At 53.0% G+C, this 13,054-nt stretch overlaps 1 protein-coding gene across 1 annotated transcript; it reads left to right on the top strand.

Moving 5' to 3' along the window:
• The first annotated feature begins 39 nt into the window (after nt 1–39).
• Nucleotides 40–13,043, top strand: Dcst2 (DC-STAMP domain containing 2). Its single transcript, XM_041655145.1, has 15 exons — nt 40–304; nt 431–601; nt 889–990; nt 1,164–1,361; nt 1,681–1,746; nt 2,217–2,430; nt 2,584–2,741; nt 3,096–3,260; nt 4,788–4,955; nt 5,052–5,152; nt 5,921–6,051; nt 7,346–7,473; nt 7,775–7,868; nt 7,976–8,098; nt 12,860–13,043. The coding sequence occupies exons 1-15, from the start codon at nt 40–42 to the stop codon at nt 13,041–13,043; spliced, it is 2,268 nt and encodes a 755-aa protein (XP_041511079.1).
• Nucleotides 13,044–13,054: the final 11 nt, after the last annotated feature.

Here is a 13,054-nt window from a genome sequence, read left to right on the forward strand (position 1 = left end):
CCTCTTCTGGAGACATACTGGCATTTGGTCCCAGCAGCCATGTCTAAAACTGATGCTGTAGAGTGGCCCCCCAGGGAGGAGGGGCCCAGCAGGGCGCGGGCTGTGGTCCGAAGTGTGGGGGGCTTTACTCTGGGCTTGTCCTTGGCCACAGCCTATGGGATCCTGGAACTCCTGGTGGAGGGACACAGCCCCTATGGCTGTCTGGTGGCCACTGTCACTTTGGCTGCCTTCCTTAGCCTGGGTATGGGGTTCTCCCGCCAGGTCCGCGTCACTGTCTTCCTGCTGCTTCCCCAGGTCTTCTCCAGTGAGGCTGGCACCCTGGGAGCATGGCCGGGCTGGGTTGGGGCTTGGGGGAGGGTATTGTATGAAGGAGCAACTGCTGCCTTGGGGCTGGGGTCCTGGGCTGGGGTTGACTGAGCCGTCTCCCTAGGGCAGGGTCGGATGCTGCTGCTTGTGGCTGCATTTGGACTGGTGCTTCAAGGGCCTTGTGCCAATACCCTGCGTAACTTCACGCGGGCCAGCGAGGCTGTGGCCTGTGGGGCAGAGCTGGCCCTGAACCAGACTGCAGAAATGCTGGAGAGGGCCAAGCAGCCCCTTGTCAGTAAGGTCCACCTCAGCCTACCTCTGACCCCCAGGCTGGAAGGTCTTCCACCTTTCAGTTTAATTCCTTTCTGAGGGGCTGGGCCTGGGAAGCCGCTTCCCAGTCTGGCTAAATCCTCTTTCCCTTGCCCTCCAGCCTCTTCCTTCACCTGGTTATTTTCACACCCCAGCACCCCAGCTCCCTAACCTCTCTGATAGCCTCCCCCTGCACCTCCCCTCCCCCAGGAAATGATGACAATCAGCTCCTGGAGGGAAAGGCCCACCACAGTGTTGCCCTTTGTCTCTCAGGTGCTCTGACCAAGATTAAAGCTATTGCCCAGAGGGCCAAAGTGGTGGCTGACCGGGTCCGCAGGTTCTTCCGGTCCATCATGGATGGCGTGAAGCATGTGGGTAGGTGTGTCACATGTCTGGTGTGGGAGGTCTCCTTATCCTAGGCCTCTCCAGGCCTGCTCACTGACCACTGGCCAGTTCTGGGGGGAAGGGGGAAGTGGGTAGTGTTACCTAAGTTATTAAAAAGGCTGGGCCACTGCTATCCAGAGTACTGACTGAAGAGCCGTCTCCAGCCAGGGCCCTGAGGAATGTGTGGTATTGGCTCCTTCACATTGGTGATGTGTGCAACTCAGAGCTGGGCAACCCTTATACGAAATGCACGCGGGTATTTGATGACGCCAGGGACAGCTGCATGAAGATCATGCCACGGGTCGCTCACCTGTGTTACGTGATCATGCCCTTCAAACTGGCACTCTGCGGACTTGCCAGCTGTGAGAGCTCCAGGGGTTCCCTGCGGGGAGGCATGAACATGGGGTGGAATGGGGTGTGGGAATGCAGGATCCGTCAGAAGGGGGGCACGGGGGGGTCACATAAAGGGCATTGCATATGGAGCTCATAAGGACGCTGGGTTCAATAGGAAAAGGTAGGCGATGGAGAAGGAGTGATGTTCAGGAAAGGACAGCAGAGAAAAGCTAAGAATCAGTGGGGAAGGTGGGAAGTCTAGACAGCCCCATGAGAGGAAGGATCCAGAGGTGGATGGCAGTTTACATCTCTGCGCCTCGTCCTCACACTGAGCTCCCTGACTCTTAGTGGTCCAGATGTTCTGTGTCATCCCCATGTACCTTCAGCTCTTCCTGCGAAGGACCATCAGCACCCGTGAGTGACCCAATGACCCCTCCAGCCCCTGCCGCCCGTGTTCTCATCTTCCTGCGGCCACGGGCAGCGGAAGTCTCCTGGTCCATATGAGAGATCGCAAGAGCAGGAAAGGGCTGTGCAGGATCACCCAGACTAACGTCTAGGCTGAGCTGATTGAGAAACTGAGGCCCAGTGAGCAGGGGAAGGTGTCTCATCAAATCCAGACTTCAGAGCAGAATCTGGGAGGAACAGGGCCTCCCACCAGAGCTAGGTGGTGGCTCACTCCTTACTCGTGACGAAGCATAAGCCCTAGGCCAAGTCTAGTGCTGTGTGTCAGGAAGGTGTCACTGCTTCCTAGTCCAGGTCTGGGCCCTGGGAGCTCCGGCCATCTGTGAGTTGTGCAATTCCTGGGCCGGGACAGCCCCCACCCCATTCACTTCTGCCCTCCTAACTCTCGTGGCTCGTGTCTTCTCTGGCCCTGCTGGTCCCAGCTGTGATGAAGCTGCTTAACCAGGTGCGTCGTGAGTTTGAGTTCAACATGACAGCCACCCACTACTTCTCTGTGGACCTCAACGCCTCTCGGAGCCTGTCCCAGGTGGCCCTGGACCTTCATGAGGCGGTCAGCATGAAGCTGCACAGGACCAGGGAGGCCCTGGCCCTGATGGGCTACACCATGCCTCTTCTCTTTGCACTTCTCTACCTCCAGTGAGGGGCTCCCAGGGCCAGTGGGGAGATGGGCCGCTGCGGGCTGTCCATCTATGGAATCTTGGGGGTGGCGGGAGCTGGTGGGGCAGCATTGCCCAGAGTGCCTGGGGGTCTGGTAAAAAGAGCTGGACTCTCATGTGCGCTTCTCCTCAGAGCCCTGTGGTATCGGTACTGTTACCTGAACTGGGACGATTTTGACAACATCTATATTACCAGCCGCTTCTTGCACATGGAGGCAGTGCGCTCCGAGGCAGGGCTGCCCACGGTGCTGCCGCTCAGTTCCCAGGAGGCCAGATACTACATCCAACCAGGTGAGGGTGTGAGGAAGGTCCCATAGTCCTGACCCTGTTTGAGAGCATAGAGATCAGAGGAAACAGAGATGACCTTGGGCTGAGAGGAAGACAAGGGAGCAACACGGACCGAGGTTCGGAAGGCTTTCTGTGGTGAGGGCCAGAGGGGTGAGCTAATATGGAAGGGAGGACTGCCCAGGAGGCAGGAAGCAAACAGGGCAGAAGAGCTCCGGTGTGGACCACAGGTCCAGGTAAAGGACTGCTCCCACCTTTGCCAGAGTTCTCACAGCCTCTTTTCTTCTTGCCCTCTGGTTGAACTTTGTAGACCTGTGGGCAGGAGAACTGGGGAACACCCTCCTGAACACCCTCCTTCAGGCTCCATCTTCCTGTCCCGATGGGAGCAGTTTTTTTATGTGCTGGAGACCTTTGACCTTGCTCGTCACCTCCTCCTCGTGTTCCTCCTGGTCTTTCTGGACTATGCTGTCTTCTGGGTACTTGACCTGGCCCGGTACCATCTCCAGGGCGAGATTGTAGCCCGCAGTGAGTGCCCACCCCTCCTCCTGTGCCCACCCACCCGATGCATCCTCCTTCTCCCTGGGGCTTTCTCCTGGGGGACCCTTTGGATAGCTTCATGTCACTGCCATTCACTCTTCCAGCCTCTGCCTCCTGTCTTGGTAAAGAACACAACCTGGCAGAATAGCAAAGACACAAGCTGTAAGCCAAACTGGCTTGGTTCAAATCCCAGCCTTGTTCTTTGTCAGGAGGTGATTTTAAGTAAGTTGCTTGGGAGCTGGGGACAGAGCCCCATGCACAGTGCCCCAGGTCCATTCCCAGCACACACGCACGCACGCACACACTCACACACACACGCGTGCACGCACACACACATGCACACACACGCGTGCACGCACACACACATGCGCACACACACGCGCGCACACATGCACATGAGCACACACATAAATTGCTTAACCCCTCACAGCTTCAGTTTGCTCATCTGAATAATGAAGCAATGGCTGCTCTCTGGGTCACTGTAAGAAGTGAGACTAGCTGGGTGGTGGTGGTGCACACCTTTAATCCTAGCACTCCGAAGACAGAGGTGGGCAGATCTCTGTGAGTTCAAGGCCAGCCTGGTCTACAGAGTTCCAGGATGGTTAGGCCTGCTACACAGAGAAACCCTGTCTTGAAAAACCAAACCAAACAAACAAACAAAAGAAGTGAGAGTGTTGTTTAGTTGTTTACTCCCTCCTTGGGCCCACGTGAGACTGGGTCACAAGTCAAGGAACATAATTGACCTGCATTTGCAATTTGCATATCATCACACAGAGAACAGAAGAGAAATAAGCAAAAAAGACAAGATAGCTCAGTGACACCTGTCACGAAGGTTTGACCTGAGCTCAATCCTCAAAACTCTAGAAAGAGTGGAAGGCAGGAGCTGCCTCCACAGAGCCATCCTCTGGTCCAACTTGTGTGCTGAGGCGTGTGTGCCCCCCACAACCACGCATATGCACACACACACACACACTAATAATAAATGAAAATGAAAACCACTGAAACTCAAGACGTAAGACACAACAATAAACTGGGGAGTGGTGGTCCTCCTGTCACCCCAGCACTCTGGAGGCCATGGTGGTCCTGCCGTCACCCCAGCACTCTGAAGGCCCTGGTGGTCCTCCCATCACCCCAGCACTCTGGAGGCCATGGTGGTCTTCCCGTCACCCCAGAACTCTGGAGGCCCTGGTGGTCCTCCCGTCACCCCAGCACTCTGGAGACTGAGGCAGCAGGATTGAGTGACCAGGCTACACAGTGAGACCCTGTCTCTAAAAACCAAGGGAGAACTTACCAGCTTTCGGCCAATGTTAATGCTTCTGGGATGGCCATGAAGACTGTGGCAGAGCCAGCAGGCATTAGGACAGAAGCCAGGTCTCAGGGTACCTTAGGGGTACCTGAGCACCAACGGTCCTGGATTGGGGTGTGGTTCGTGCCTATGACCTGCCTGGCTCTCCTTTTCCACCCTGCAGGGCAAGTGGTCGTTGCCGTGAGTGTCCTCACAGTGTCTTTGTGCAGGCCCCGTGCTGGTGTCTATAACGGTGGAAGGGACCGGCTATTCAGGGAGTATCTACCGTGACCTGGTGTCAGCTTTTGATGTTCTGCAACAAGGCAACATCAGTATATTGTCCCAGCACTGCCTCCTACATCCCTCAGAACCAGACGCCAGTGGTTACATTGTTATCGGTATTCTTCTAAGAGTGAAGACCGGGGCAAGGGGGCATGTGGACCAGGAGTGAGGCCAGGGCAGCGGGCAGGGCTCACTAGGTGCTGTCTTCCCAGGTACCATGTATGGTCTGTGCTTCTTCGTCACCCTGTGTGGCAGCTACGTCAGCAGACTGCGGCGTGTCATCTGTGCCTCCTATTACCCATCCAGGGAACAGGTGAGGGGTGCGGACCCAGCAGCTCTCTGCTGCGGCCCTGACGCTAAGCTGTCTGTGTCAGCTTGAGGGTCCGGAAGCCTCGCAGCCCCAGTCTTTGCTCCTCAGTGGGAGCCCTCCGGTGGAGCCGGGAGGGATGATGTCCTTTCAGCCTGGGCTTCACCTCCCCTCCAAGGCTTCCCTAAAGCCACAGCGACATGGGGGGATGTGCCCCACGACATCTGTGGTGCAGGGACTCCAGTGAGGCATGGTGAAACAGTTTGGCTGATAGACATTTAAAGTAGATTAACTTCTTTTACATTTTAAATTTTTAATCATGTGTATATTCTTTTTTTCTGTGTGAGTATATTCCATGTGTTTGTAGGTACCAGAGGCCAGAAGTGTTAGATCCCCTAGAATTCGAGTCACAACCAGTTGTGAGCTGCCTGATGTGGGTGTGGGAACTGGAGTCTTCTAGAAGAGTAATATACATTCATCACTGCTGAGCCATCTCTCCTGCCCCAGGAAGAAAGGCTTTTAATGAAGCATCACTTAAAAAAAAAAAAAAGAGGTTTACTAAGGGATGAAGAGATATGGAGAGGCTGAGGAGGAATGGCTGACTTTGCTTGGGGGGACCTGAAGGCTTCCTGGAGGAACAGGCATTTGAGCTAAGCCTTGAGGAGCTCAAGGAGTCAGAAGGAAAAGATAGGCAGGGGCGGGGATGGGTGTGGGAGGGCACAGCGCGGCAGATGGAGCAAGACCACTTGTCCCACCCGGGACCCGCCCCACCAGGAAAGGATCTCCTACCTCTACAACTCCCTTCTGCGTCGTCGGACCAACATGCTGGCTGCAGTGCACCGGGCAGTCATGCGACGGGCAGCTGACCAGGGCCACATGAGTGTCCTCCAGGTGCTGGCCATCAGGTGAGTCCACGGTGCCTCCCTATAGGGATGGGGTGGCAGTCAGCAGTGCTTCCCGAGGGACAAGAGGTTTGGTTGAAGAGGGGTGTCCAGCTCATACCTTCATGTCCTGAAGGAAGAATCCAGGACAAGAATTATATTTTATTTATTTATTATTTTCCCCCCCTTATTTATTATTATTATTACTTGTAAAACAACACTGGTTCTGTTCCACGCTCTACTTGCTATGCGCTACGGGAACTAGGCTGAAAATTTAAAATCACACAAACACAGACAGAGACAGACAGACCAACAGGGCCACGGGGACATCCTTGAGACAAGAATGCCCACTGCTCAGGGGCAGCTTCTATAGGGCTCTGGCCATGCCCCAGCTCTCGGGATCTTTCAGCTGCAGACTCATCAGAACCCACTCCCCTGCCATCAGGGTCTCGTGCTCAGAGCAGAGGAAAACAAGCTGTTTACAAGAAATTCAGGGTCTGGTGGTCTGCAGTCCCCAATAATTACTATTATTATTTTGTTATTTTTTTTCCAAGGCAGGGTTTCTCTGTCTAAAAGCCCCGGCTGTCCTGAAACTTGCTTTGTAGACCAGGCTGGCCTTGAAATCACAAAGATCTGCCTGCCTCTGCCTCCCGATGGCTGGGATTAAAGACATGTGCCACCACGCCTGGCTAAGAATTTTATTTTATTTTATTGTTTTTTAAGACAGAGTTTCTTTATGTAGCTATGGAGCCTGTCCTAGAACAGGACAGCTCTTGTAGACCAGGCTGGCCTCAAACTCACCAAGATCCACTTGCCTCTGCCTCCCAAGTGCCGGGATTAAAGGCATACACCACCACTGCCCAGCTAAGAATTTTATTTTTTAAAAAAGTGTTTTGTTTTTATTTTATGTGTATGGGTTTCTCCACACGCATGCAAATCTGTGTACCATGTGCATACAATGCCCACGGAGGCCAGAAGAAGGCATCAGATCCCTTTGTACTGGAGTTACAGATGTTGGGAATTGAACCCAAGTCCTTTGAAAGAACAGCCAGTGCTCTTAACTGCTTGAGGCATCTTTCCGGCTCCAAGAATAAACTTTAAGATTTATTCATGTGTACGAGTGTTTTACCTGCATGTATGTATGTATACCGAGTGCATGCCTGGTGCCCATGGAGATTAAAGTGAGGGAGAGAGGAAGAATGGGGCAATGGAGAAACGGTTGCTACCGTCAGAAGGGGCGCAGCTAGGGTGCTGGACGGTGTCCCTCCAGTTTGGAGGTTGGCTCGTCAAACTTGACATGTGCGACCTTTCTTCTAAGGTACCCTTGCCTAAGTCCTTTGCTCAGCCCATTTTTGCCGAATCAGCACTACTGCCTGGGCTGTGGGCAGCCTGAAGACAAAGGGGACATGGAGAACTTTGTGTCCTGCAGTACCCCAGGCTGCAAAGGTGAGAAGCCCTCCCCCTGGAGGACTCGCGGTGTTTGCATATGATAGTCAACCACGGTTCTTCCCTCACTGAATACTCCGGTTTGTTCGCATGTGCCCGCCCCTCATTACTATGCATATTTAATTTACATAGCTCCTCCCCCAGAATATCAATTCTTCTGGGTGCAAGGGGTACTGAGCAGTTCCCTAAGTGCGTACTTGACAAGGATGGGTCTTCTTTGGAGGGCGGGGAGGCCACAAACTAGGAATCACAGAGAGTGAAGGGTTAGCGCAAGCCTCCTTTCCCTCCTGGCCTCCTCTAGGTCTCTACTGCCTCACCTGTTTCTGTCTCCTGGACAACACCTGCTCTGTGTGTGCGTCGCCTCTCTCCATGCAGGGGCACCTGGACCTGGAGTTGTGAGTCTTTCCCGGTGGGGAAGGCACCTGGGAATCTGTGGGGTCAATGGGAATAATGCCCTTCTCCAAGGATATCTGTGGGCCACTGAGATAGCAGGCTTCTCCAGGGACTCCAGCGATGAGGAGGGTCCTCAGCTACGGCTGTCTGCAGCCCGCAGAAGGGCCGCTGAGCAGGAGCTCCAGAAAGCACCGGGAGAGCGCCTCTCAGACAAGCCCCGCCCAACGTCCAGGTGAGCCGGAAGCAGGTGGGGATGGCCCCTGGGAACTAGGGCACGTTCTGAGCACCTACCCCTAGCCTGCAGTGGCTTACAGGGTGGTAGGACAGCAGTTCTGTGCCGAGCTCCTGAGGAAGAAGGGAGGGCCCTGTGATGAGAAGATACCGCGACACACTTCCCAGGATAGGCTTGCGCCCAGCACTCAGGAGGCAGAGGCAGGCGGATCTCTGTGAGTTAGAGCACAGCCTGGTCTACAGAGTGAGTTCCAGGACAGCCAGGAATAGAAAGAAACCCTGTCTCGGGGTTGGGGCGGGGCACCAAACCCAAAACTTCACAGAAAAGGAGGAAAATGAGCTAGGTTTGGGGCCAATCTGGTGGTTTGTCAGGCTAAGGGAGGCCAGGAAGCTGTGGCCTCTGTGAGTTTGGAGAATGTTAAGCATTCAGGAGGGTAAATAAAGCCTAGGGTGTGTGCGTTTGGGTGTGTGGAAGAGAGAGAGAGAGAGAGAGAGAGAGAGAGAGAGAGAGGGAGAGAGAGGGAGAGAGAGAGAGAGATATGACAGGAAAGCTTCATTGGACATTTGAAGATTTTAGGTGTTGAGGGATGCATTCACATTTATCTGTGTTTGTTTTGAGACAGGGTCTCAAAGTGTAGCCCTGGCTGTCCTTGAACTCCCCAGACCAGGCTGGACTCACTAGATCCACCTGCATCTGCCTCCCAAGTGCTGGGATTAAAGGCCTGTGGGATCATTCCTGGTCTGGGCTTCAAATGTTCTGCAATCCTTCCTGTTTGAGTGCTGGGATTACAGTCGTGTACCACTGTGCCTACTTCTCTCTTTTCCTCACCCCCTCTCTTCCTTTTTCTTCCTCTTCCTCCTCCTCTGTGGTGTTAGGGGTCTAACCCAGAGCCTTGCACAAGCAGGGTTTGGCTTTTTTTTTCTTTGAGAAAGGGTCTCACTATGTCACCCTGGTTTGCCTGAAAATGTTAGGGTTAAAGGTGTTCCTCTTACCACCAGGACAGTCTCTCTGTCTCACACCACAGTCTCTCTGTCTCACACACCACAGTCTCCCTGTCTCACACCACAGTCTCTCTGTCTCTCACACACCACAGTCTCTCTGTCTCTCACACACCACAGAGTCTCTGTCTCTCACCACAGTCTCTCTGTCTCACACACCACAGTCTCCCTGTCTCACACACACCACAGTCTCTCTGTCTCTCACCACCACAGTCTCTCTGTCTCTCACACACCACAGTCTCTCTGTCTCTCACACACCACAGTCTCTCTGTCTCACACCACAGTCTCTCTGTCTCTCACACACCACAGTCTCTCTGTCTCACCACCACAGTCTCTCTGTCTCTCACACACCACAGTCTCTCTGTCTCACACCACAGTCTCTCTGTCTCTCACACACCACAGTCTCTCTGTCTCTCACACACCACAGTCTCTCTGTCTCACACACACCACAGTCTCTCTGTCTCACACACACCACAGTCTCTCTGTCTCTCACACACCACAGTCTCTCTGTCTCTCACACACCACAGTCTCTCTGTCTCTCACACACCACAGTCTCTCTGTCTCTCACACACCACAGTCTCTCTGTCTCTCACACACCACAGTCTCTCTGTCTCACACACACCACAGTCTCTCTGTCTCACACACACCACAGTCTCTCTGTCTCTCACACACCACAGTCTCTCTGTCTCTCACACACCACAGTCTCTCTGTCTCTCACACACCACAGTCTCTCTGTCTCTCACACACCACAGTCTCCCTGTCTCACACACCACAGTCTCTCTGTCTCTCACACACCACAGTCTCTCTGTCTCACACCACAGTCTCTCTGTCTCTCACACACCACAGTCTCTCTGTCTCACACCACAGTCTCTCTGTCTCTCACCACCACAGTCTCTCTGTCTCTCACCACCACAGTCTCTCTGTCTCTCACACACCACAGTCTCTCTGTCTCTCACACACCACAGTCTCTCTGTCTCTCACACACCACAGTCTCTCTGTCTCTCACACACCACAGTCTCCCTGTCTCTCACACACCACAGTTTGAGTTCTTTATTTTAATTCTTGTTCAGTGAAATAGGACTTTTCACGTGTCAAGGATGTCCTTGAACTCCTTTCCCTAGGGCTGGGATTTTCCGGGTGGTTCACACACCTTGTGGTCTTCAAAAGTGTGTGTGTGTGTGTGTGTGTGTGTGTGTGTGTGTGTGTGTGGTGGGGGCTCCAGGCCAGTCAGTCCTACATAGTGAGACCATTTTAATAAACAAACAAGTTTGAGTGAGTTCCATGCTAACCAGGTCATTTGGACAAGACCAGAAAGACAAAAGAAAAGAGTGAGCTAGATAAACAGCCTTGAGGTTAAGAATATTTGCATGTCGGGGCTGGAGAGATGGCTCAGAGGTTAAGAGCACTGATTGTTCTTCCAAAGGTCCTGAGTTCAATTCCTAGCAACCATATGGTGGCTCACAACCATCTGTGATGGGGTCTGGTGCCCTCTTCTGGCCTTCAGACATACATGGAAGGAATGCTGTATACATAATAAATAAATATTTTTTTAAAAAAGAATATTTGCGCCGGGCGGTGGTGGCGCACGCCTTTAATCCCAGCACTCGGGAGGCAGAGGCAGGCAGATCTCTGTGAGTTCGAGACCAGCCTGGTCTACAAGAGCTAGTTCCAGGACAGGCTCCAAAACCACAGAGAAACCCTGTCTCGAAAAACCAAAAAAAAAAAAAATAAAAAAATAAAAAAGAATATTTGCAAGTCAGGCAGTGGTGGTGATAACCTCTAATCCCAGAATCTGGAGTTGTTCAAGGCTAGCCTGGTCTACAGAATGAGTTCCAGGACAGTCAGGACTATGCAGAGAAACCCTGCCTCAAAAAACAAAAACAACACAGCTAATAGCTGTCTATGATTCCAGTTTCAGGGGATCCAACATCCTCCTCTGGCCACCAGACATGCATGCAACACTCACCCATACAAACAAGATATATAGACAGGCCGGGTGGTGGTGGCGCACGCCTTTAATCCCAGCACTCGGGAGGCAGAAGCAGGTGGATCTCTGTGAGTTCGAGGCCAGCTTGGTCTACAAGAGCTAGTTCCAGGACAGGAACCAAAAAGCTACGGAGAAACCCTGTCTTGAAAAACTACTAAACAAGAGTTCAACTGTAAAGCCGAGGGGAAAGAGAAGCTGAGGAAAGCAGGAGAGCCTAACCCTTATTAGGCCAGATGTGAGCAATAGGCTGGGGACCAACACTCACTCCATAGCTGAGGGACCAGACCACTGGTGTGGTTTGAGGGGACATATTTCATGGCATCAGGATGGCGAAAACCAGGTCATGAAGCAGCTGACAAAAGTGACTCAGAAGCCGAGTATGTGGCTTGTGAGGAAGAGGCTTAGGATCCCTTCGATATAATTTCTGTGATTAAAAAATAGAGGGCTGATTTAATTCCATCATCTGTTTCTGAGACAGGGTCTCTCTCACTGTGTAGCTCCTGGCTGACAGACCGGGCATTTGTTATGTGTACCAAGCTAGCCTTGAATTCATAGGGGTCCACCTGCCTCTGCCTCCAGAAGGGCTGGGATTGAAGGTGTGTGTCCCTCCGGCTTAATATGGTCTAGGCTGGTCTTGAACTTTTAGCCCTTCTGCTTCAGTCTCCGTAGAGGAGGTCATGTGCCACCCTGCGTGACTCGAAGAAAGGAAGCTCGGTGATAAAGAATTGGCTTTACACATAAAGGATATAGCACCAAAAGATGTTTTTATATCCTAGCACATCTAGGACATGGAAGAGGCCAGCCTAGACCAGATAGTAAGATCATCCTAAAAATAATACACATATTAAACCGGAGGGACACACATCTTTAATCCCAGCCCTTCTGGGGGTCTAGGAATGTAGTGGCCGAGCACCTGTTGGGCACCCACAAAGTCTGGGGTTCAACCCTAGGTCTGGACTGGGATGCAGGAAGAGAGCATGCTGAGGTAGGCCAGGAGAGTGTGGGTGAGGGGCATCCGAGTGCGCTGAGAGGAGCCTTCAGAACAGTCCAGCCTGTTCCAGCTCCCTTTTCTCTAGAAAGGAGGAGGCAGACACCTCACAGAGACCAGAGTGGGTGGTGGAGGCTGCGATGCCGGCAGTGGGGAAGAGTGTGCAGAGAAGCTGGCCAGGGCCAGGGGAGGCTGAGGGATCCCCAGGTAGGGTTAAGGTGGGTGATGGGGAGGGAACCTCTGTACGATGGCTGCTCCTGTGAGCCTGGTCAGAGGGTTGTTTTTGCTTTTTGTCTTTGGTGACGGGTTCTCAACACTGTAGGCCTGAGTGTGTAGGGATTGTTCTCTCTTGGCTTTCTTAAGGCTTACCACATGGTCTCTCTTGAGTTTGAAGGTTGAAGACTTTTTCTGGATAGGTCAGAGGGCAGGATGAGAAGAAAATGGAGGCATCTTCAGTAACTGAGATGACCGCCTTTGAGGAGTACAATGGCTGACCCCCTGGCTGGGTTGGGGATGGTGTTCTAGCTATGTCCTCCCTAACTGTGAAGAGCACTGGCGAGGCCAGTGTGGTGGTGCACGCCTTTAATACCAGCACTTGAAGGCAGAGGCAGGCGGATCTCTGTGAGTTCAAAACCAGCCAGGTCTACAGAATGAGTTCTAGGACAGCCAGAGCTACAGAGTAATCCTGCCTAGAAAAACAACTAAAAAACAAGCTAAGCTGAGCAGGGATGGTGGTTAAGGCCGCCTGCCAGCGGCTTCGAGCCTACCAAGCCTTCCTCTCCTCCTAGTGACCAGGACAAAGGGACCGCACCTGAAAAGAAGCCCTTGCAGCCCCTCCCCGGAGCTCATGAGATCGAAGGCCTTCCCTTGTCCCCTGAATCCCAGGGACCACTTCAGAAATCCACTGCCCCCAAAGCAGACCCCTCTCCAGCCTCAGAACCTCCTGACCCCTCCCACTCACCCCCAAAATAAAGGAACCAAAA

This window comes from Microtus oregoni, unplaced genomic scaffold (assembly GCF_018167655.1).
Source record: "Microtus oregoni isolate MIOR12 unplaced genomic scaffold, Mior012 000007F_ref0000211, whole genome shotgun sequence".
NCBI lineage: Eukaryota > Metazoa > Chordata > Mammalia > Rodentia > Cricetidae > Microtus > Microtus oregoni.